Consider the following 25,609-nt stretch of genomic DNA (forward strand, 5'->3'; position numbering starts at 1 on the left):
TGCTTCTCTACGTATAACACAGCGTCTCCACTTCTTGATGAGTGTCTGAACTCCCTTTTCTCGTCCCTGACATGGTTTGTGCAAACACCGATGCCGTTTTACCATTTTAGCCCCTTCTCAGTCAGGAAACAGTGCAGGATTTCAAATAGCTCTTCAGCTGTCCCTCTGTTTCTGACATATTTACAAAAACGTAGATCCTCACACGGGGAGTTTGTCACGTCAAAACATACATAAGACACAAACAGTCTTTGTTGCCGTCGGTCGCTTCGTCGAATTGTAGGGAAAATGTTGTTCTTTCAGTTTATCTACCAGCTGATCTTGAAGATTGTTAGCATTGTCATTTATACGTCTGGCAATAGTGTCATTGGACAGAGGGGTAGTTTTTATTTTTGGAGCATTTTGTCATCCAGCCTGACGGAGACCATGTCCAACGCTGCAGGCAGCATCAGCTCCTCCACTACGGTGTGGGTTTTTTTACACTGGGCATTTGGTTTGTAAGATGCTAACAGTGCTTGCTGGTTTTCTGAAGCATCATTCATAAAGCGGGACGTTTCCTGGCAATATTCGTCACGTTTTCGATTAAAAAACTCAAGCGACTTATGAGCGTGATTGGGGTGTAATGTCATTAAGTGACGCCTTAATTTATTTAGTCATGCTGTCCGCTGGGTCAGACCCAGAAAACACACCGGTCTTTCCTCTCTCCCGCCAAGCGCTACATAAACTTCGACGTCCTTGTCTTTGCTTTCAGGTGACTTTTGTTTGTCTCATAATCTTCGTCTTTCTTTTCATCCCTGTTACATATTTTTCCAGCGTAAAATGTTGAAAATAGTCTTTACAAGGTCTTTAAAAATACATATGTCATATGATTCTTTGGCAATATTGCCCAGTCTTACCAGTAGGTAAAAAGTTTTACTATCCAAAGGACATCCCTCCCTCCTGACCAAGCATGTGGTGACAGTGGAAAGGAATGACTCCCTTCAACAGGAGTAAACAGAGCAGAACCTGGCTGTGGGTTTAAAAGTCTGGTGGAACAAAAACCAATCAGATGCATCATTTACAGCTCAGATTCGGGAGGCCAACCAAAAAAAATCCAGCTGTTAACATGGCAGATGCCTCCCAGCAGAGCCCTGCTGCACATCTGTTTTGTTCAATAATAAAAAAAATACAAAGTTGCTTGAGGCAGGAGTCATATCTGAACATCAGAACATGAACATGGGCCAAAAGCCTTTGTAGAAGTTTACATCCGGAGCAAAATAACGAGGAAGAAACATGACCCAGAGTGTTAATGACTAGCACATCACACATCATCACACAGAAGACGACTCCTTATCATCAGCGTGATGCTTAATACCCCGAGGGAACAAAAAGACGACACACGAACACACTTTCCCTGCAGAAGACATTATCTACGAGCTTCATAACCGATGCCCCATGCTGCGCCTGCCGCCGCCATAAAAGCAGCCGTTTTCACGCAGAGCGCTTTGCTATGACTAATGATTAACCGCAGTCTGGACGGGCGCAGCCATTCTCCCAACACTTCAAAGGCAGAATGCAAAGAAGACTCAATTGCTTTAATAGGCCCCGGGCCGAACCGGCGCAGAGAGGACCCACTTCAGTCCATCAATAAATGTCACAGGCTATTTAAAGATGAGGGCTCTGATGTAATTTTTATGTGGTGAATGGACAGCGTGCTGCAAGGGAGCTGGGAAAAATGTGCAGCGGATCGAAGAGACGAGCGGATTTTCTGGTAACGAACTGCCACGAAGTTTTGTGTTCAATGTCTGTTTTATAACAGCTTTACCACCAATGAGAAAGAAAAGATTTTTACTTTTCTGCTAAATCTATCAACTGCACAAATCTCGTCTAAAAGCAGATAAATGGTATTTCAATAGAGCAGATCAACAATACTTGTCATTAAATTGTTGAGACGAACAATAATTTGTTTTTACCTGGTTGCTAAGAGATTAGCTCGTTTTTCTGGTGACGAAGTGCCACGAAGTAAACATCTGATTTTTACTTTTCTGTTGAATGTTTGTTTTATATTTACTAGCAATGACCAAAAAAACCCCCAAAAACATTTTCATTTTCTGCTAATTTCACCAACTGCACAATTCTTAGTAAGCAGTGTTTCAAAAGAGCAGAAGAAATCTTATGTTTTTTTTTTAACAACAACAATATTTGTTGTTAACTGGTTGCTAAGAAACGAGTGTGTTTTCTGGTAACGAAGTTTCACGAAGTAAACATCTGATTTTTATTTTTCTGTTGAATGTTTTATATTTAATAGCAATGCCAAAAAAAAATAAAAAATTCTGCTAATTTTACCAACTGCACAATTCTTAGTAGTTTCAAAAGAACAGAAGAAATCATATGTTTTTTTAACAATAACAATATTTGTTGTTAACTGGTTGCTAAGAGACAAGCGAGTTTTCTGGCAACGAAAAATTTTTTACTTTTCTGTTGAATGTCTGTTTTACATTACATTTTTCACCAATGACAAAAACAATTTAATGCAAATTTCACTGCACAATTCTTAAAAAGCAAGTACTATAAAAAGTAGAATTTCTAAAGAGAAGAAGAAATGTCATGTTTTTGAATAACAATATTTAATGTTAACTGGTTGCTAAGAGACGAGTGTGTTTTCTGGTAACGAAGTTCCACGAAGTAAACATCTGATTTTTATTTTTCTGTTGAATGTTTTATATTTACTAGCAATGCCAAAAAAATAAAATAATTTTCTGCAAATTTTACCAACTGCACAATTCTTAGTAAGTAGTGTTTCAAAAGAGCAGAGGAAATCTTGATTTTTTTTAACAATAACAATATTTGTTGTTAACTGGTTGCTAAGAGACGAGCGAGTTTTTCTGGTAACGAAGTTCCACGAAGTAAACATCTGATTTTTACTTTTCTGTTGAATGTTTTACATTATATTTTTCACCAATGACAAAAACAATTTAATGCAAATTTCACTGCACAATTCTTGAAAAGTAAGTACTATAAAACAAGTAGAATTTCTAAAGAGAAGAAGAAATGTCATGTTTTTTGAACAACAGTATTTAATGTTAACTGGTTGCTAAGAGACGAGCGCGTTTTCTGGTGACAAAGTGCCAAAAAGCAAAACTCAGATTTAGATTTTTGTAAAAAATTTTTTTACCAACTGTAGATTTTTTTATTTCTAAGCAGATAAGTAGTCATTCAAACCAACAATAGAGATCTTGTGTTGCATGAACAGCATTTGTTCATTTGTTGTTGAGACTTGCGCGTTTATCGTAATGAGAAAAACAGACTTTTACTTTTCTGCAAAGTCAGCAACTGTAGATTTCTTTTTTCTAAGCAGATGAGTTGTATTTTATAAGAACTGGAGAAATTTTATGTCTTCTTAACCATATTTGCTGAGTTTAGAAATGAAACGCTTTGATCGAAGGCCAAGATAATGAGGCAAATAAAGGAAAAGCAATCTCCTCAGTCCTCTTTTAACCCCTCATCAGCTCCAGCTATTTTCCAACAGGAGAAGAAAACGAAACAAGAATAACTTTGTGTTTGCAAGCGACGAAGAACAAGTGGTGCATAAATACATTAATAGTGAATGCTGCATGTCGCTGGAGACTAAGCAGGAGAATATGTGATGAGGAGGGAAGGAAAATGAAGGAACAGGAGCCTGGAAATTGTCTGAGAGGATGCTGCAACACGATGCAACTTCCAGCAAACTCGTGTGCTTCATCCCTAATGACTTCTCTGTTCTGTATGCATCAGTGGGCTAAAGCGTTGTCCTTCTTTACAACCAAAGTCCCTGCTGGTAAACTGAGAATTTATGTATTGTGTGTTTCTCTAGCTCTGTGTATTGGGGTTGGGAGGTCATTCAGGAAAATGAAAGTGGAAAAGGACAAGTTGATGTTGACTGTGGATAAAGGAGGGTGTAGCTAACAGGAAAACAAAAATTTGACCTTTCAGTTGTTTTTAATAACCAGCAAGACTGAACATGTCCATTGACACTGCGAACTCTCCATTATTCAAGAAGTTCTAGTTTAAGTGGGTCATGGTACCATAAAAAGCCAAATTCCTTGTTTACACAAGAAGATTTAAAAATTGTCGGAAAGATTTTCAAAACTTGAGACCACACACACACACGACGAAAAAAAAATCTCACATTTTACAATAATATCTAACATGTATTTTCCAGGCACAGTGTCATTTTGTAGTACAATCAAGAAATTATGTTAAATTATTATAGAAATGCTATATATATATGTATAAAAGATGATTAAAAAACATTTGACTTTGTAATTTAACGTCTTGAAATTGGGCATCTGTGTCTTTAAAAACTTCTTTTTCTGAAACTCTGCCTTCAGGAAGTCACCGCAACATGCCTCCTCTATTAATCCTTTTTTAACGTCTTTACCACCTTCGCACCGAGAAGTAGCTCCTATTATGAGCTCAGCGGTTCCACCAGGTATTTGCTGATTGCTGCTGGCTAGTCTGAAGGAGCTGAGTGGGGGGAGGAGCTGCGCCTCGAAGGAGGAGCTAGGCCCATGCAGGCATTTTGCACAGATGAATGGTTGCCATGGAGATTAAACGATTTCTCAGACATGCATGAAAGAATCAAAACAACATTTTGTGGAGCTGCTATTATGACAATAAGAGTGACGTCAAGAACTATTTCTTATTTTTTAGGTAACTGTATGGTTGAGTCTGCAAGACAAACCCATCACAGCCCCACAAACGCAAACCATCTTGAACAACATCCATGTGTAATACAATTATTTAGGATATCTGTCAAATAAAAAAGTGTGATTTGAACCACGAATATGCAAACATTTAATCTTATTTCCATATTTATTGGTATTTATTAATACCTTAATTGAATAATAAATGTAGAAAATAGTAAAGCTAACAATCCAAAACACGCAGTTTTTGGGATTTTAAAAAATGATCAACTTTTAATCATTTGTTAAATGATTAAAACGTGCAAATCGGTCGTCCGACCTGGGTATAGGGGCGAAGGGTATTTATACATTTATACAAATTTCCTGACCTAGGAAATTTGTAAAAATTTCCTAGGTCAGGAAATTTATACAATAAATGATAACTCACATTCAGACAGTTACCTAAAAAAAGATAATAGTCATTTTTATTCTTATCAATAATACTGCAAAATGTTGCAATAAAACGTTTTAGTCCATATTGCCCAACCCTACACCAGATCTTTATTTTCTTGTTTTGGGTCATTTTGGAGCAAAACATCACGTTCTTCGTCATCTTCAGAATAAGGTGAAGCTTGGTGCTTCGGTCCGGACTCTTTTAAAAGATGCCTGTAACTAAACAAAGCAGCACTTAGTAAGAAGAGGCAGAGCTGCACAATGCGGCGCATGCATAAAACATGCGACTTAAGCACACAGTCGCACATGCGGGACTGCAGTCTGACAGCCGAGCGCTGCAAAGAGCCGTTCATGACACCAAATGTGGGTCAGCATCCTTTTAGGGTCAGACCGAGCTCTTAGCCATGCGTGTTGCTCTGGTGCTTAAACCCAAATGGTCAAAAGAACCCCATTTAGACTCCCACTCTCCCCCCCCCCGTTGGTTTTTTCCTACTGGGACGGACCGGATCCGGCTCGCAGCGGGAGACAAAGTGGAAAACGTCCCGCGAGCCGTGTGCCATTACCACCGCACTAATGTGCAACACACTGGGAGAGTTCGCCCGACTGCGGCCGAGCTCTGCTAGAGTGCTATTAAGGAATGTTGGCAAATTGTTGGATCTGATGAATATTAAATATCATAAGTGGATTTTATGAAGACATTTGTGATGGTAATGGCTTCACTGCTTTCAGGTCCTTTTGTGAGTGGAAGCTGAGGGCTTAAATCTTCGGTTTGGTTTGAATAAATCATCTTTTTCTTTAAAAACTGGTTTTATCAGAAGCTTTCCTGGAAAGCAAATCAATGCTAACGCAGTGCAGTATTAAGACAATGCGGTGTATGCAATAATTTTACCTCCAGAGCATCATGTACTAATCTGATTTTATGTTAAGATGGCCTCTTGTGTTTTTGAATCTATAATGTTTCAGCTTATTGATCACTTTTAAAATGTGGTTTAAATCTTTAATATTCATATTATAAATTTCAGTTTTATCCCTCTTCTTTTCAGATAATCTAATTTGGTAGTTTTGTGTATATAGTTGTCTTAAAAAACAAAAGTACATACTGTTTAAATTGGATTAGTTTTTATGCACCTTCTTTGTGTTGTAACTTTCATCTTTAATAACCAACAACTCAAGAAAAACTTTTTTTTTTTTTTTTAAGATTAGATTAGGATTAGATTGTAAAAGTACCAACAGTTCACCCTGGGTAAAGGTTTCTTTATGCATTTTCTTGGGAAACGGTTCAGTTTATCATATACATTTCTGCTGTAGTTTCATCTTTCATGGTTTTTGGCTTCAAACACCAGAACTGATTAGATTGTGATTTTATTTTCGTTTTAACCAAAACTCAAAGGGTTTTAAATGGACGGACAGACTGGCTCCAAATAGGCCCAAATGACATCATGCAGCTATCAGACAGGGTCAATACTGGGTGGAAATGGCCCTCAACTCGTCCCTCAGCACACACTAACACACAGAGAAACAGATGCATGACCTCAGAGGCTGCAAATATACCAACAATAAATCCCCTTTTCCATCCTTTGGAAGCTCCTTCTTCTTTCTAATCCCTCTGTGTTTGCAAGTGCAGCACCTATTTTCACAGTAATGACTCCAATGTTTTCTGTTATTCACTGTAATTCCTCCAGAGTCTCACAGGGATTCTGTCTGCTTCTGAGGGCTTGTGGACAACATTTCTCACAAATGGATAAAGTTACTGGACCAAATACGAAAATATGCATTTGAAGAAGAATGATGGCGACATTTTAGTGGACGGGAGACACAAATGCTGATTGATGCGTCTTCATCGAACAGCAAACTGGTGTCATGACTGATGAGGTGAAGATGTAAAAACTAAACAGCAGAATCAAACAGGCTGCAGAAACACAGTTTGATTTAAAACTGAGAAAATGAGATGATGGAGAAAGAAGTCCTTCCATCCAGCTACCCTCAACTTAACTGACCAAACAACCATCAACTGATCTGAACAACAATCCATCCATTTGAACAACCATCCGAACAATTCAACCATCTGTATAACAATTCAACAGTCTATCCAACCTTCCAACAATTCGACTAACCGTCTAAACAACCATCCATCCATCCTCAAGTAGGAACCAAATACAACTAGAAATGACAGGAGACATCAACATGTTGGGCTCTCCATTTCTCTTCAAACACCCTCAGGAAACGTTCAAAATGTCCAAGATGCAATCTGGTCAGCAGAGAGAGCAACCTCCACCGACTGGTTTCAAACCACAGCTCAGAGGTTCTCCCAGAGAAAGGGACTCCTCCTCCTCCTCCTCCTCCTCCTCCTCCTCCTCCTCCTCAAGTCGGTATACCGACTGAAGAAGGACCCTGTACTCTGAGAGGATCACAGCTTTGGACGACAGGAACATTCAAAGGTACAAAACTGGAAATTAAACAAAAAAATGTGCAAAAATACATTTAAAAAAATTCTGAACTTCACCTCACAGATTCGTCAAACAATATTAATCTTGGATTACTGCACACACTCAAGCAGCTTTATACCCAACTCTTAATTTGGCTCCTGATTAGGACTCAGAGGGGGGTAATTTTTGGTGTGATCACAGCACGCCGCCTGCTATTAAAATGTTTGCACCCCCCCAGCATCAATAGTCATTACTGAAAGATGAGACATAATCCTTCTTACTGTGTTAGTCAACAATACAGAGACATTCTGTCATCAACTCAATTTGAGACGTTGCTAATGTGTCAACCGTTATAAAAAAGAAATGGCAGTAAAATATAATTACGTGACTTTAACTCAATGGTGACTGTTATTACCACTGTTAAGATTTATCAGGTTTAATCTAGTGCCGTAATTCCAACATATTAAGTCTCTTCAATCTTCTCTGTTCCAGAAAAGGCATTAAATTGTTTATGAAATGTGACTGGATGTCCAATCTGTATCCTTTTTTTATTCAAACATATTTTCATGAAAGAGACCAAAAATAATAGTTTGCTGGGTTTTTTTAATAAATTCAGATGAGACGGAGAACAAACTGCTTTCAAACTCGTTTATTCCCAATTACTAACATCAGCGACGTCCAAACGTTTTGTCACATGGGCCAAAATAATCATGTCAGAATAACTTTGGGACCAAAAAACTATGTAAAATTAAAGGGAAACTATCATTTTTACTCAGCGCTACAATAAACTAAGCATACAACAGTTAAAAAAAATAAAGTAGTTAAAGATTTTTGAACGAATGGGGCGTGTAAATCATAAAATACGGTTTTTGCACATTTGCCTTGTTAAAAGAAAGGCATCCAATTTCCAATTTGTTTTGGTCTATTAAATAAATCTGTAAAAATAGGACTTGGATAAGTTTTTTTTTTTAATTAAATTTTTGTGCATTTCCCCATTTTATATTAATTCATTTAAATTTATTACACATGCAAATGAACAGGCTTGTCTTTGGTGCACAAAAGTCGACTTTTACAATAAAACCAAAGAGAATGCAAAAAGCGAGATTATAAAAAGAAATATTTTCTGTTGCATCAAATATTTTCCAACATAAAAAGATTTTAACTTAATTTTGCCTTGTTCAGTATTAGCCACCCATGCTAGCGAACCAACCTTGATAAATGTTTTAATTGTAGTTGGGGGGCCACACATTGGACGCCCCTGATTTACATGAAGTCTCCTGTGATTTGGAATTAAAACAAATATTTTTCTTTTACTCAGCAGACACAGTCACTAAAAGAACAGCCAGATGTTCCTGGTTTTCCACTACGGATATGTAGCAGTAAACCTCTCAACAGCTTACTTTATTTGTTCCAACCCAAAAACGATCCAAACGGCCCATAAAGAGCCACTGAACCGAACCGCCTCCCGCATCCCTCCTGCCTGTAGCTTTTGGCCCTGATCCAGGGATTACACATGTAAACGAACGCGCCTGTCTTTATGATTTACAATAAAGCCCATTCCCCTCTATAGCAGCATATGGTGGCTGACAGAATGATTGAAATAAAACAATCTCCTGCTCCGGAGTCGTACACATTGATCTGAGGAACCATTTTACATTGTTTTAAAAGGACGTCTGTCTGATCAAACAACAGATGTGAGCGGCACAGACGTGTCAACACGATGCCAAGAAGCAAATATAACTATGCTATTTTTTTATTTTGAGCTTTTGGTAACTTTGAAACCATTTAGCGCACTGAGCTTCCCCTAAATTAATTTAGCTAAAGCGCTAATTTACTCCTGGCTGAATGAAGTTCAACATCTGTGTCAAAATTTTGGTTTATATTCATGCTCTTATTTTGAAGTGGATGAAGACTGTTTAACACAACATCAGAGTATTATAGAACATGTAAATTAAGTCAAAATTACATTTGCTGTAGTCTTTCAAAGGCAGATATAATTTGAATTGAAGTTAGCCTGTTAGCATTAGCTTCTGCTAAACATTGTGTTGGTGTAGCATAACTAATGTTTATGATTAGCACCATTACCTTTTTAGTTAGTAAACTATTATACAATAAATTATGAGGCTATCAGTACTAAAACTGAACATAGTTTATGAAGACAAATATGGAAAAACTGATTTAAAACAAAGTAGAAGAAGAAAAAGCTTTTGGTGGTTCTATATGCTAACGAATCATGCTTGTTTATTATTTTACATATTTTAAATTTGTACAATTGTTTTAACATTCAAAACTAAAACAACTAGAAAGATGGTGCACTTTCTAAATATATAGCATTATGCTAGTATGCATAGTTGGAAACGGTTCAGCTCTACACCCCTTTAGTTTTCTTCAGTTTATCAAAAACTGCCCTGCTGCAGTCAGTTATTTTTGTTTTATGCAAATGTTTTTAATTAAAAGCCTGAGTTTGGTGGCACCAGTTCAAATTTCTGTCCCCGTTCTCGTCTGCAAACTCCGGTCCCGATATTAGAGCGGCGATTTGATGACCTCCCGCGCGGAGATGTTGAGACGTCCTGTTCTGCTCAGTAAAGTGGTGAGAACTCACATCCATATTCCTCACCGCGGTGAAAGCCAACATTTTGATGGCGAGACCATTGGCACGTAGCGCGCCAGACAGCGCAGCAGCTGAGGCACGGAGGGATGTGACTGAGCTTGTTGCAACGGTGGCGAAAAGAGCGACAAGTCACAGCTGCAAGTTCTCACAGCTCCAGGTCAGTCTGGCAGGAAAAGACGCCATTTTTCCACAAATTTTCTGCTCGCGCCGGGTTTCACGCCGGCTTAGAAAGATGAGATTAAAGCACCCAAGAGGAGAATATTACGTCGAAAATACGTGGTGACTCTATGTAAATGTGTTATGAAGACTAACTGCTGTCCAAACAGATGAAATAAACAGATTAGGAGACGTGTTCAGGTCAGATGTGTGGGATTACAGAAACTGGAGAGGGAAAAACATCAGGAGGCGTCTGATGCTAAATGGATTGTGGGGGATAATGAGAGTGAAAGGTTGTTTCTAAAGCTGCAGTCATACAGTGTTTACAGGGCGATGCACTCATTTGCATGTGATTGTGAATGTAATGAGTGTTTGGTTTGTTTCGGGGTTTCTAACAGGAGCCTCAAAAGAAGCTGAGTGATTGTTTGTGCTCTTATGCAACACTGAATGCATTCCGTTGTTGCTTAATTAGCCGCAGCGATCTAAGCTCTTTAGGAGCCGACGCAAATGTTTCTTTTTTTTTTTTTTTAAGATTTCTGTGTGTTGGGTGCCTAGATGAATTATCTCTGTGTTAATAGGCACAGACAGTGGATACACGAGCTATATACACTGATTAAAGGTGACTTATTATACTGCCTTGAACAAGTTAGGGTTGTTAGGAGGGGCATTTATTCTTATATAATGAGATTTTAGTCCACTCTTTTCTGCCAATGTTGAGCTCCTTTCAGAATGAGATGTTTAAGGGGGGTCCTGTCACTTTAAATCCAAATAACCTGCTGCTGGCCACGCCCCCAAGCTCAACGTTTACAGTGGCATGTCAAAATGGCTGTGAGCAAATGCTTATCTATGCAACCATGTAACATAGCGCAGCCACTTTACAGCATGTAATGGTAAAACCAGCAGGCCAAAGGTCCTGGAGTTCCACCTGGGTTGCTAGGTGATGGCTGGGCTGTCACCTAGCAACCCAGGTTGCTAGGTAACGGCGGAATGCGTTTGGAATGCGACTTAATCAGGAGGTTTTAGAAACTGCTCATTTTCCAGACACTAAAAAACATCAACTTATTGGCAAAAAGTATCTAGGTGGGGATTTTTAGAAGCAGTTGAGCCCCAAATGGAAGAACAAAACATTCAAAAAGTGAATTTTGCATAATAGGATTATTTAATACCAATCATTTCCAAGTCTGAAGTCAAACTATGCAAGAATGAAGTAAGAGCCTTACATAGAAAAAGCTGCCAAAGAGCATTGATGAGATGCTAGTAGCACTGAATTACGCTTTGGTGGAAAACACGACAGCCACCAAAGACAGCAGTAGTGAGAGAAACATCTCCAGCTAGAATGTGATCTCATATATAAACACAATAATAATAATAATAATAATAATAATAATAATAATCAAAACATGTGAAATGTTTGGTGACCATTTGTTTATGAGGCCTTTAAGTAACTAAGGGATTGGGACAAAGTTCTGTCTTTTATATCTAGGGTTTTTTCCCTCCAGTCCTGTTTAGTTTGCTTTAATCAAAAACAGACCATTAGCGCGACCCAATTTTGGATAAGCGGAATGGGCTGGACAGACTGACAGTCCGTTAGCCTGGAAAGTCCAGTTCATTTGGGGAGGTATAAATATTTAATCAAACCCTGATGGGGACAAAAAAAAGAAGCAAACTCTGACTCGCGTACAAACCTTTGTCTCAGTTTGGTTGAAGTGAACTCTGGTGCGGTTTGAATGCATATGTGAACACCAAATGAATCAGAGACCGCTCCAAAAAGCAGGAAGTGGACTACAGCGCAGGGCATTCTGGGTAAATATAACCAAAACAAACATGAAACTCAAGCTAGTGGGAGAAATGGCTTGTGGTCTTTTATCAACGACAAAAGCGAAATCATACGAACACTAGATTCTGCTCCATTTTTGTTCTCATTTTGTGGAGAAGGAAGTTGCACTCAGGTTTTTTAATGTAGTGGTTCTTGGTATAGCGCCACCACAGGCAAGGAGGGGAACATGTTTTTCAAAGAGTCGAGTTTGTTTGACGGTGCAGGATGAAAAAGAACCACAGCATCTGAAAATGTAACAAATGTTGCAATTTTGATCTCCAATCAAACAAAGTCTACTAGACCATCAGAACCTCGAGACTCTAACATCACACTACTCACGTTTTCAGCCATTTCTTTTGTGTATTAGTGGATTTTAACAATGGAACTTAACAAAATGTACCGTCTGTTACCGATTTTCACAATTGTTAATGATTTTCATAATGTAAAGCACGTTGAACTGCCTTGTTGCTGAAATGTCATGCTGCCAGGTGTGAAAACGCACCAAAATACTTTTTCTCCCAACTGAATTTCTACATAAAGAAACCTGCAGTAATTCCTGGTGTGGGAAGCTGGCGTTTGTACGCGCCACCTCGCTGGTTAATTTAGGCCTCGTTTGATTTCGCCGTCAACACCGCGGCGTCTCATTGAAGCCAGAAGCTGCGCAATCACTGCAGGCTACTGCATACCTGTCACCGTTCTCTGTGTACGACACCCACTCACCTTTTGATTCGTCACCGTTGCTCCTCCGCGTTTACAGCAAACGTATGTGGCACCGCGGCAAAAACAGACAGATACACATGCATCTAAACGGGGACGGATGTTGGTGGCACAAACGCATCTAAAATACATGAAGTAAAGATGAATTAAGATCACACATGCACACGCTCTCCTGTCTTATCAGCGTACGAACAGGAGCAAGGCAACGCTGTCTGTTTGTTTGCTGCACCGCTGTTTTCTGGTGTGTTTGTGATACAACACGGCCCACTCCGAGGCCTCCTATTCCCCCGGCGGAGATGAAATGTAATGGAGCCGATTCAATAAGAAGCGCTGCCTCCTCAGGAAAAAAAAAAAAAAAAAGAAAACACAAAAAAAAACGCCAGGAATCAAATCACACCGTTTCCCCGGGGGATTTCCCAGCATTCACCACTGCCGCTTAGACGAGAGTGGGGGGGGGGATAAAACAATAGCGCCTAATTCGCTCGGCTATTCATGCAGGGATGGAGGGTGATGCAGCAAATGTCGAGGCCCAACATCCTGGCTGCAGAGATTTTACTGGAGTAACTAATTAACTCCACCAGACAAGGACGAAACGCAGGAGTAATGAGCTGGGAAAAGACTTTTTGGATATCCTTCTTGGGGGAAATGATGGAAATCTGCAATATTTCTCTTGGATTTATTGAGTCTCAAAGGTACGATTATGTAACCTGAATGGGAGCCAAAACTGAAACAGAACAATAAAAAAGTGTTTGTATCATATTATACCTTTCCACCCACACTTCAAATCACAAGGTAACATGATGGTACTTTCAGGGTTTTCCTCACAGTAAAATTCAAGGACTTTCAAGGTAAGTTTTTATCTCTAGTGTGGAACTAAAGGAGACTGTTTCAACTCACATGAACTTTACTACTAGGCCTGTTGCAATAAGCAAAATATCAATTAATCACATGATAAATTAAGATGAGATCAATAATTTTCCTTTGCATTTCTATCTTTTTTTCTTTTTGAACTAAAAACTAGATGACAAAAGTCTTCAGTCTTGTGTTTTGGTCTCAACTCTTTTTTTCAGGACAATTTTGTTTACAGAGACTTGATTATTAATATTTTTTGTTGTTTCTGTTTTGTTTATTTTGGATATTTAAAATGTCTTCCAGTTCCAGTGTTAAATATTTACTAGAAATTAAATGTTTGTTGCTCTTTGACAATATGTTCCTGTATTTTTATGCCATTACTTGAAAATGGTCTGAAACAATAATATTACAGTTTATCAGAAAAACGTCCGGGACAATTTATCGTCCAACAAAATTAGCTATCGTGACAGATCTATTTATTACTGTTGATGATAATATCTAATGATAGTATTTATATTCTGCAGCAAAGACTTTATCACAAAACCAAGTTAGACAATCAAGCACTTTAAAGGACTTTATAGAGAAATCAAGAACTTTCCAAACCATTTCAACCTGCTTTGAATAAATTAAAGACATCAAGAAGAAACATGCTGTCCTAAATATTGCTCCGTAGCATCATGTCTTTTTCGAGCCCACCGGACTTCACGGACACGGCCCATAAAAGCAAAGAAAATGGAAAACGACTCCCGGCGGCTCCTCCTGGTCTCCATCCCAGCCTCCTCTGGCCGTTTTTGTTTTTCTGCTGTTAAATTGAAATTCGTGACGCCGTGGCGTTTGAAGGAGGAACAGGCGATTAAAAATGAGTGTGTATTTTTGCAGCTGCACAGACCAGGCAGTTGTACGTGTCACGGCTCCGGCAGGAACCGGGGAGAATACGAGCAGTTCTGGGTTTCTCATTAGGGTCGGAGTGAAGGTCAAACACAAATTTCCTCTTGACCAGCACAAGTTGGGAAAACATGGAAGATTAAGATGACTGCTTATTACATGGGACTTTTTCACCTTTATTCATTTCAAAATGTTGGCAATAATCCCACTTTAATAAAAAAATCCCTGCCCCTGTGCCACAACCCAATAAACCAATTCAAATTAAATGCAGATTGGTGCCAAACATTTTAAACTGAGCCTTAGATTATCAACAAATCCATTTAATAAATGCAACGGGTATTTATGTTTTTACTAACGTGTGAGGTGAAGATGTCAAGTTTTTTCCATCCTGCCAAGGCCAAAGAGTCAAATTTAAAAATTTAATTTATACTTATGCTACAGTCGCAGTTAAAAATTATTTAAGTAATCAATTATTTTGATGATTAAGTGAATAAAGAAAATTCTGCAGTTTTCATTCACCACTTGATCTTATTTTATACAATATTGGAAATACGTCAATCAATCCAATTTTATTTAGCACATTTCAGCATCAAGGCATTTCAAAGCGCTTCACATCATAAAAACAAAGTTACGCAACATGGAATAAGCAATCGAAACATTACATTTAGTTAAGTGCCACCGTTAAATTTGTAATGATTACGTTTCAAAAGCAACTCTAACCAGGTGGGTTTTTAGTCGAGATTTAAAGGAACTCAGTGTTTCAGCCGTTTTACAGTTTTCTGGAAGTTTGTTCCAGATTTGTGGTGCGTAGAAGCTGAATGCTGCTTCTCCTCGTCTGGTTCTGGTTCTGGGGATGCAGAGCAGAACCAGAACACCTGAGGGGTCTGGAAGGTTGCCATGACAACAGCATATCTTTAATGTATTGTGGTGCTAAACCGTTGTATGATTTATAGACTCACAGCAGTATTTTATAGTCTATTCTCTGAGCTACAGGGAGAATAGGGACAGTAGAGCTGGCTGATGTTCTCCATCTTCCTGGTTTTAGTCAGAACTCAGCAGCAGCGTCTGGCTCTGATTGAACTTTTAGTCAGACCTGTGAAGACGCTGAAATCAATGTGACTAAACGCATGGATGAGTTTCTCTAGATCTTTCTGAGACTTTAGTCCTCTGATCCTAGAGATGTTCTTCAGGTGATAGAAGGCCAACTTTGTGACCGCCTTTATGTGGCTCTGAAGGGTCAGGTCAGAGTCCATCCCTGCATCCAGATTCCAGCCTGATCGCTGGTTTTCAGTTTTAATAACTGAAGCTTCGCATCGACTCCAGATCGTTCCCTCTTTATGTCCAAAGATAATAACTTCAGTTTTGTTTCTGTTCTGCATGATGAATTTTTGAGTAAAATCCAAAGTTTTAAGCTATAATTACCTGAATTTCTTAGGGATTAATGACATGTAGCTGAATTGAAAATAAAACACCAGGCACTTACACAATTATCCCAGTTGGTCTTTTGCCATTTTTATTATGACTGGAGTTTTTGTTTGCAGTTTAAGAGGTTTAAAAGGCGGCGCGTAATCCTGCTGAAACACTCGCCCTTCGGCTAAGTACATTCTCTTCAGTATTATAGCGAGACAACATCGCTTTATAATATCTTTGACCCCTATTAGTTTGAGTCTGAGTCATAATCTTGTGATAGTCACAACACAGCAGCAACACACAGTGTAATAATAACCCACTGTGACAGTTTGATGCTGGATTCAGGCCATCAGCGACGGAGGCTGACCCCAAAAGAAACGTGAAACTGCTTATATTCCAGCTAATTGTTGCTGGCCTGACATTTTCATCTGGGAACTCATTGGTGTAAAACAACATTTCCTCTTCAATCTGTTTCTATAGAGTTGTTTTTAGTTTGATATCAGCTCACACTGCCATTTAAATCCCAAAAACAAACAAAAACACTTTCTGAGACGCGCTGGCCGCCTCTGCCCACCACAGCAGGGGTCTAATTCACTTCCTGCTCAGACGAGAAACAGGAAACACGCTTCCTGACTTTCCCAGAAAGTCTATTTGTTTTATGTTCTAGTAGCATCTGGGAACAAAACCAAATAAGTCTAAAAAGGTTCGATCTGTGGCACCTAAACCGCCTCGCCAAGCTTGAAGGAAACACACTGGATACTTTGTCCAGAGTCACATGACGGCTTATGGACAAATGAATTATTCAAACTGGGAAGATGTGAACATGCTTCACGCTCTAAAAAGACCACCAGAGGCAAACTGAAGCGAGAGCCGAGCCGAAGCTCGACAGAAAAGAAACATAATATCTGAAAATGTAATTTCTCCCTGTTGTAACCAAATCATATAGAATAGTAATGTCTCTGAAGGGTTTAGAGGGGCGAAAGCCTGAAGGGCAACACCGAGAAATCTAATTACCTAAAGAATTTATGCAGACATTATTTTTACGTTTTAGGGCTACAACTTTAAACTGCAGTAATCTCACTGAACTTCACTGAAATGTTAACAGTTAGGATGTGAATAAAGATTTTAAAAAATGCTGGAAATTATTATTTTTTGCAAAATAAAAAAGATAAACATGTAATTTTGCTCCTACAATCCATTTTATCAAACATTAAACATCCATTTTTACACTTTTCACAGATATCATAATTACAGGTAAATAAAATACTGAGTCAGAAGTAGACATGATGAAAACAAAACAACGAAAAATCTATTTTGATGAAAAAGTTAAATTTCCATCTTGTGACGGTAACTGAATCAGATGATCATGTTTTCCAACTATTGGCTACTGGCTATCGACTAACAATAAAATGTATATTGGCCAAAATTTTTATAGTGCTTCCTGAAAATCAGGAAATAAATAAAACAAGCTGTTAAATTTAACTGGTTGGAACGGATGTTGCCTGATCAGCGGGTTTAAAGATAACAATTTTACAGCTTGTTCATTCACTCATTTAAAATTTTAAACTTTAGGACACTCAAGCAGCAAAAAGTTCTTGGTAACACTAAGGGGAAAAAGTTTTTTTGGTAGTAAATGAGATAAATGGCTGAAAAAGAGTAGTGTGACGTAGATCAGAGTCGGAACATTTCATATATTTTCAGCTGCTGTGGTTTGATTTCACACCACACTGTCAAACAAACCAAAACCCTTTTACCCAGAATGCCTTGCGCTGTAGTTTACTTCCTGTTTCTGGTCCACTTGAGACCAGTGGAGGCTGGTCCACTGGTCTCAAGTGGACCAGTGGAGGCTGGTCCACTGGTCTCAAGTGGACCACTTGAGACCAGTGGACCAGCCTCCACTGGACCAGTGGAGGCTGGTCCACTGGTCTCAGTGGACCACTTGAGACCAGCCACTGGTCTCAAGTGGACCAGTGGCTGGTCCACTGGTCCACTTGACCTCAATCTCAAACTGAGATTGAGGTTTGTAGGCGGATTAGAGATCGATTTGTTTGGGCCTGCATCAGAGTTTGATTCACGCCTCCAGAAACGGACCGCACTTTCTTGGCAAACAGACGGAAGTTTGATTCAATCACACCAAACTGGAACGTTGAAACGGCACTTTGTGATCAAATTCTGTCACTGAACAGAACTAGATTCTACCTGTGACGTACACCGAGCGCAGTACTGAAAACTGACAACAGCAGCACAATAAATCACAATACAACGCGCTACAGCTAGGGCTGGGCTGATAAAACAATAATAAATATCGCAATAGACACGTGATCAATATCAATAGAGGGTATGTCAGATTTTCAACAATTTTCAATTATTTCACTGAATCCCGATCCAGACGTTAAAGTAAACTAAAAGTATAAAGACATTAGCTGCTCAGCCTCTCGTGGCCGGCTATGCTAGGTTGGTGGAATCCACCAACTCTCTCACTCTTTGGTTACCTAGCAACTCTCTCACTCTTTGGTTACCTAGCAACAACCTGCTGAGTAACTGTCGCAGCAGTTTATAGTTTTGCCGTTTAGGAATAAAAAGCCAGGGTGTGACGGCGTAATTATTGGGAGAAATAAAGTACAACTCCAGAGAAAACTGTGAATAAACGAGGAAACGTCACCAGTTTGTCAATATTTCAGACATTTAAATTTAATTCAAATTAAAAAAATTTATTGATCCCAAAAGGAAATTAAATGTTGTAAATGTAGATGGACAGGAAAGATCTCCTGTAGCGATCTGTATAGCAACAACAACAAAAGGAATCTATAGTTATCAGTATTTGCTGATATAAACCCTTTACTTGCAGCGCAAAGGACACAAAGGACTTTAGAGGTTTGGTGTGTATATTTCCCATAGTGAGGCTAAATATGAATGCAAAATATGAGTTTTCTGGAATAACGGACAGCTGCCAATCAGTTGTCGAAAGCTCAGGTCACATTCTCACCACAAAGCCTGGAAAATGCTGCAAAGTGAAAAGGTTACATTAAGGTGACATCAACAGGAGAACAGATGATGGAAAGAAAAGAGGTAGAAAGGTCAAGGGAGACAGAAAGAGAGACGGATTTTCAAAGGTCTCCATTCACCCGCCGCTTCTCCTCTGAGCAAACCCCGCGTCCCCCAGAGAGCGGCGCGTGGCGACTCACAGCTGACATTTACTGCCCGCCTTCTGTTGCTGTGATTATTTTCTTCTCCAGGTGTGAGAGCCAACCTGCGGTTTGCTGCTTTTGGACGAATGTGACCCTAAACGAGTCCCCGAAAGACCGAGTTAGATAAATGCTGGGAGGATGACGGCTGAGGCAGAACCAGCGGTAAAATGGAGGACGATTGGGAATCTTATAAAAGTTATACGAGGAAAAGGTGAGAAAATCTGAAGAAAAATGTCACGGATTTTGTATAAAAAGTTCTAAAATATCAACGGGTAACTTTTTATGCTTTATTTAACAGGTTAGAATAGGTTTATGGTCTAGACCAGGGGTGGGCAACTCCAGGCCTCGAGGGCCGGTGTCCTGCAACTTTTAGATGCGTCTCAACTTCAACACACCTGAGTCAAATAATGAGGTCGTTAGCAGGACTCTGGAGAACCTCACTGCACTTGGGAGGTGATTCAGCTGTTGGATTCAAGTGTGTTGGACCAGGGAGACGTCTAAGAGCTGGAGGACACCGGCCCTCCAGGACCAGGATTGCCCACCCCTGGTCTATACAAAACATGTTCAGTTCATTTTTTTGGCTAAAATCATTCTTACTTAAAGAAATTTTAAATCCAAATGGCTGCTGGCCACTCAACGTTTACGCTCGCACGTGAAAATGGCTCCAAACAGATGTAGAATTACACAGCCATCTTTGAAAAGCATCAGTAGAGCCTCGTGCACAACCAATCAAGAATGTAGCAAGGGTTTTCTGGATGGTAAGTTGACCATCTGCTGGATGGTCATTTGGCTGCTGGAAATGGCCATTTGGCTGCTGGAAATGGCTGCTTTTCCAGCAGCCATTGTAAAGCGCATACAGTGGTGAAACCAGACCAAACGTGCTGAAGCTCAGTTTGGGTTGCTAGGTAACGAGTAGAATTTCGAACATTCTGGAGGTTTTTCAAACAGCCAATTTTCCAGACACCAAAAAACATGAACTTTTGGTGTCTGGGTGCGTTTTTTTTTTTTTTTTTTTGTGAGTGCTTAAGCTGTTTCTAGAAGCAGTAAAGACCCAAATGGAAGTACAAAAAATGTGCGCATGTTAATTTTTGCACAACAGATCCCCTTTAGTAATGAAGGAGACATCAGTTTGTTAGCGTAGCCACGCAGCTGCTGCAGGAAGCTTACCTGTCTGTGGATGGAGGCCGGTCGTTTCGGGTCCGGCTGACCGGCGAGTAGAGAGAGTCAGAGTGCTGGTGCTGGTGATGAACGTGGGAATATTCGTCACGGGGGCTGTGGGCCCGGCTGTGACTGCTGTCCATGTTCAGAGGGTTCACGCCGGAGTAGGTGTGATCCTCCTCAGAGGATCTGTCCAGCGGGCGGCTGACGTCCAAGATCTCCGCGTAGTCCCGTTCCCGGGCTTGGCGTTCCCTCAGCTCCCTCGTCTTGGCTTGAATCCTGACAGGCGGAGAATAGATTTATTAATATTTATTACTGAAACAACTTCCTGCCTTTAAAAACATAGCTGTGCTAACCCCAAAGCACCAACAATAAACATGACATGGTATTTAGTAGAAGCTAATGCGCTAAGGGCGGGCTCTTAAAACAAATCATATGGCTGTGTGTTCATGTAAATGCTGCATCCTTCTGTATAACTCGTTTGTTCGTTTTCTGTAGTTGCCATTTCCTCAATAAAGTTTCTGGACACACAAAAGGAAATGGAACTACTCACTTCAAAATAAGAGCCTGTACATAATTGTCTAACTCAGTGGTTCTTAACCTTTTATGAGGTACCGAACCCCCCAGTTTCATATGCGCGTTTATTTTTTAGGTTCACTTTTATTAGATTTATGCTGATGACATTCTTAAATTCCTAAAATTTTGCCACGTTTTGTCCTCTTAACTGAGAAAAATGTTTTCATATCTGAACAGTGAATCAAAAATACATCAAGTTATCATATAAAAATCAGAAAAGGCGAACAAAGGTTAAATTAGAAACACACGAAAGATGAAATCCCAACATTCATTTTAATATTAAATGCGACTATATGAGCCGAGTGCAGAGGTCGTCTTCTTTGATTAAACTGAGTTAATGGAACCAGCTGACACAATACATGGGATAATGTCCACACTGTCACCTCACCGGCGCTGCAGGTGCTTATTTTTAGACGAACTGACTTCTTTCCTACTGCCAGAAACAGCCTAGTTACTCCCCGTGTGCTGGAAGTTGGAAGCCAACTGATGCTACCACAGAAATAATGGGAAAGAAACGGGAAGTTGTGACATTCGGCTCAGGTTTCTGTGGAACGACTTCCTGAGACACGATGAAGAATCCAGAGCTGTCTGCTGCTACGCTAGCTAGCAGCAAGGAGCGTCTCCAACCTGCAGGCAGGTTTTACTCTGCAGACACGGATTCTATACAATATAAATAATCAGATTTCTTTGTGTGCATTTGAAATGTGTCTAATAATCTGAGTTGAATAACTAATTTTACTTTACATGAGTAGATATTTAAACTTCTTTCTGCTCCTTTTCATTCACTATTTATTAGTTGCTACATGATTTATTCATATTTATTAAGTGAATGAAATAAAAAATATAATTAAATGAACCATAAAGCTTAAAATCAAAAGAAAAAGTATTAAAATGCAAATAGTTACAAAACATCAACCAAACGACTTAAGAAGGATTAGAAATTAATGTAAATAGAATTATTTACCCATAATTCTTACAAGATATAACACAGCTGTTAAAAAAATTATAAAAATGTTGTTTGTATCCATCAAAGGTTTCTAAACTTTAATTAATATAATTCAAAGTCAAAAGTCTGAGCCAAGATTTAAAATGAAAATGCAGAAGAGGAAGAAAAATAATTATAATAAAAAAAACACTAAAACAAGATGAAACTTTTAAAAAGTATTAAAATGCAAATAGAGATAAAAAAAGTCGCCAACAAACACGAAGCAAAAGGCAAAATAATCTAAACAGCATTTTTTACCACAGTTCTTTTAAAAACACTTTGTTTTTATTAAACGTTTCTAAACTTTAAATCGATATTATTCAGGGTCAAAAGGTTTGAAATGAAAAAACAAAACAATAATAAAACAACCAGCAAAGCCGATGAAACAATTAAACATTTCCTGTATTACATCTGAGTAGGCCTGTCGATAAACGGACGATAAATTAATCGGACGATAAATTAAACTTATCAACCTCATTTTAATTATCGTCTATCGTCTCTTTTCTTTCTGTTGATGACACTGAATGAAAAAAGGCTCAGCTCCGGTCTCTCCACTGACCCTCCCTAACTCATTTCCTTAGTCTAATGTCCAGCACATCACACGAGTTGTCGGCCCATTTTCAAACCCTGAGAGACACATTAGCTGACAGAAATCCCAGGTATAACGGTTTGAATGGGTTCGTCGTGCTGTGTGGTGTCCAGCCACATGGGCACAAAAATAATGGCCACAAGTCCAGTTAACTAATTTTAATATCAGGCATTAATCAATGCTTGTCTATAATCTACCTGTGATGCATGTGGCTAGAGTCAGCGTAAAGTCCTGACTGAATGAAAATCATTATAACCTATTTATGTCACGTTTACGAAGAACAGCTGAAAACTTACCGGGTTCATCAACTGCTGTAGCAATTTGGCTCCAACTCCTCCCCTTGTCATTTCTATATTCTTTGCACGAAATGTTGAATAAACATTAATGTTGTTTCCACATATAATCGTGTCAGTTGTTTGGGATTCCCCTCCGTAATTTCCCCTCAAAGCACGGAGGAGAATCCGCGCTTTCTGATTGGCTACCTGTCACATTCAACGGGCAGCTTTAAGCTCCCAGACGGGAAAACCCCTGATTTAGATCTAAGCGGCCACAACGATCTAGCGTAACCCACCACACACTGCAGGATGATCGGTTAGATCGACCAACGATCTAAGATTGTCACAAGGGGAAAAAAGGGGCAAAAAATGGTGTAGTATGAACTACTGCATTAGGTGGTCAATGTGCCCGTTTTCTCTATTTAAATCTAGTGATTACTGAAGGGAAATATAGTATACAGACTTCATAGTCTGCACTCTTTTGGTTGAATGCAGTATTTATTTCCACTTTGGCTTTATGTTTAGTTTTTATTCAAGTACGTTTTTTGTTAATGGAGACTGAGAATCCATTTTATTTTTGTTTTTGGTTGTTTTGTTTATTTAGTTTATCAGTTCCAGTGTTACACTTTATTTTCAAAAGAACATGTATCTATCAGGAAATCGCATGTATTATTAGTAATTTCCATTAAATCAGTGTCAAAAGGTCTTGAAACAATATTATCGTTTATCGCAAAGATTTTTTGGACAATTAATCGTCTAGCAGAATTTGTTATCATGACAGGCCTACATCTGAAATATGAAAACCTCGTTTGATGCGGATGATTCACAGTGGAGCAGCATCTCAGTCTCACATTAAGACACTGCGTCGCCTGGCAGCTAACTTTTCTTCTTCAGTTTTCATTAAAGCAGAGAGAAGACGTGGAGTGTTCACTCTGCCCCGTGTGAATAATAAAACTACGCTTATGGTCTCCACAAGACTTAACCAACAGTCCAGGCGGCCGATGCACCGAACAACACAAACACCTCTGACATCTTTGTGTCTCGCTAAAATAAAATAAATAAATCAGCATTTCTACTCCAGACGTCATGTTGGTGAATAACTTGCAACATTTTTTAGTGGCAGAGGGGGACTAACGATCGCAGAGGCCTGCAATTAGAGCCTTGACAATTATCAGAGCTTTACAGCTAGCAATTATCAAACTGCTCTGCTTTCTTTATAGGACGCTTTCTAACGACGCTGGGAAACAGAACGGGACATCGCCCGCTTGGGAAACCCAGCAGGATCGCATTGGAAACGACTCACAGAAGAAAAGAGACCTTTAAATTGTAGGAAAATAATTTTAAGCTGACATTTACGGCCGTTCCCGAACCCCCTTAGAGCAGCGTTTCCCAAACCGTGGTCCGTGTAACGTGCCAGGTACTGCATGCCGTGAAACGAGCACAAAGCACGACAGGTAAAGTTAGCTTACCAAAAGACTGCGTTTGGAAATAATAGTGGATACTGGCTTAAAACCGGATTACTCCAAAGAAAACCGGAAGAGACAGGTGGAAAGTTTCCCAGGGTGAGCTGCAGAAATGTTGCTTTTCAACAGTTTTATGGTACATAGCAGATCTAGGTCTGTGACTGGGCTGAGTGCACTAGGGGTTGAGCAGCGCTGCGCCCCACGCTGACTATCTGCATCTAGACACCTAAAATAAAAATATTAAGAACAGTCAGAGTTTAGAGAAGCTTTTGTTGGTAAAGGACTCAGTTTAAATCTGAAGGCAGTGATTTTAGTATAAAATGTATTTTTAGTTGTAAGGCAGACCTTTTTGCTGCATGGAGGCAATGGAGAGAAACCATGCCTTAGAAGAGATTTCACAAACAGAAGTAAAATTAATAACTTTACAAGAAATTTTTTATCGTTTGATCAACACAATTTAAAAAAAAATCAGATCAATCCTATAGCAGGAAAACCTAAAACTGAGACGGTTTTCAGCAAAATGCTGCAGAACTGATCAAATTTATATGAAAAATGTCCAAACTTGCACAGAAACAAAAAGACAGAGCATAGGAATATGCTTTTAAGCTGAAATGTTCCTGAACCCCCAGGGGATGTTCTGGAACGGCATGGCAGATTTGTTCTTGCTGTGCGTTGAGTCAGCGATTACCCGACAGCCCACAGGGATCTGTGTTTAAACCCTAAGGGAGAGCCGTGTTTCCCTTCAGGGCAGCGGCGGCAGCACTCCGAGCAGCGACTGGTTGTACACGCAAGGCCAGATAAGACGAGGCCAGACACGGGACTCTCACCAGAGCCGGGCTTTCTCCACGACACGATCGGCTTCTCGTCAAGCGACCAGGAGTGAAGAAAAGCCTCTTTTCACAACTCAGTCCAGCTCAGTTCAGATCAGGAAAAGCAAATAAAATCTGTAAAAATATGTATTTTCCCTCCACGAAGAAAGTCTAAAATTTATCAGACTATTTGTTTCTGCAAACCAAAATATGTGGAACACGAAGGAACTTTGTAACCGACAGGACGGCGGTTGATATGGAGTTGCTATGGCAACAACAAACAAGCCACAAGCCTAGACCTGTGCTTTCGCCTCGTTCCAATCCAACTTCTAAACAAAATACGTACATTACAATTATTACTCAAATGTAACTTTTGAGATAAATATCAGTGATATTTACCGTAGTACTTACTGCCGATTAGCAAAATTAGCCTGGCTAATGTAGCTTTTAGCTGCTAGCTAATGTAGCTTTTAGCTGCTAGCTAATGTAGCCTACGTGTTTGTTCCTACATGTACTTGCTCTGCCCGTCACTAGGACCTTGTTATTCACAGGAAGAGTTTTACGCCCTGACCTCCGTAGTTCAGGGTTAAACGTCAGGCA

The 25,609-nt window shown here is 39.4% G+C and overlaps 1 protein-coding gene and 1 long non-coding RNA gene across 11 annotated transcripts in view; one reads left to right on the forward strand and one right to left on the reverse strand.

Moving 5' to 3' along the window:
* pard3ab (par-3 family cell polarity regulator alpha, b) overlaps positions 1-25,609 on the reverse strand; it is a 277,414-nt gene that overhangs the window by 43,742 nt on the left and 208,063 nt on the right. For all 10 annotated transcript variants that reach the window (XM_008433894.3, XM_017309968.2, XM_008433899.3 and 7 more), the window contains one exon: positions 20,322-20,591. In XM_008433894.3, the coding sequence (XP_008432116.2) occupies positions 20,322-20,591 (270 nt within the window). The remainder of the gene's footprint in view (positions 1-20,321; positions 20,592-25,609) is intronic.
* On the forward strand, positions 9,606-25,021 carry LOC108167088 (uncharacterized). Its single transcript, XR_001777476.2, has 3 exons — positions 9,606-10,287; positions 19,203-19,365; positions 23,958-25,021. It is a non-coding gene; the product is annotated as an uncharacterized LOC108167088 (long non-coding RNA).

The sequence above is a fragment of the Poecilia reticulata genome, chromosome 17, assembly GCF_904066995.2.
Source record: "Poecilia reticulata chromosome 17, P_reticulata-male-v2, whole genome shotgun sequence".
NCBI classification, from domain to species: Eukaryota; Metazoa; Chordata; class Actinopteri; order Cyprinodontiformes; family Poeciliidae; genus Poecilia; species Poecilia reticulata.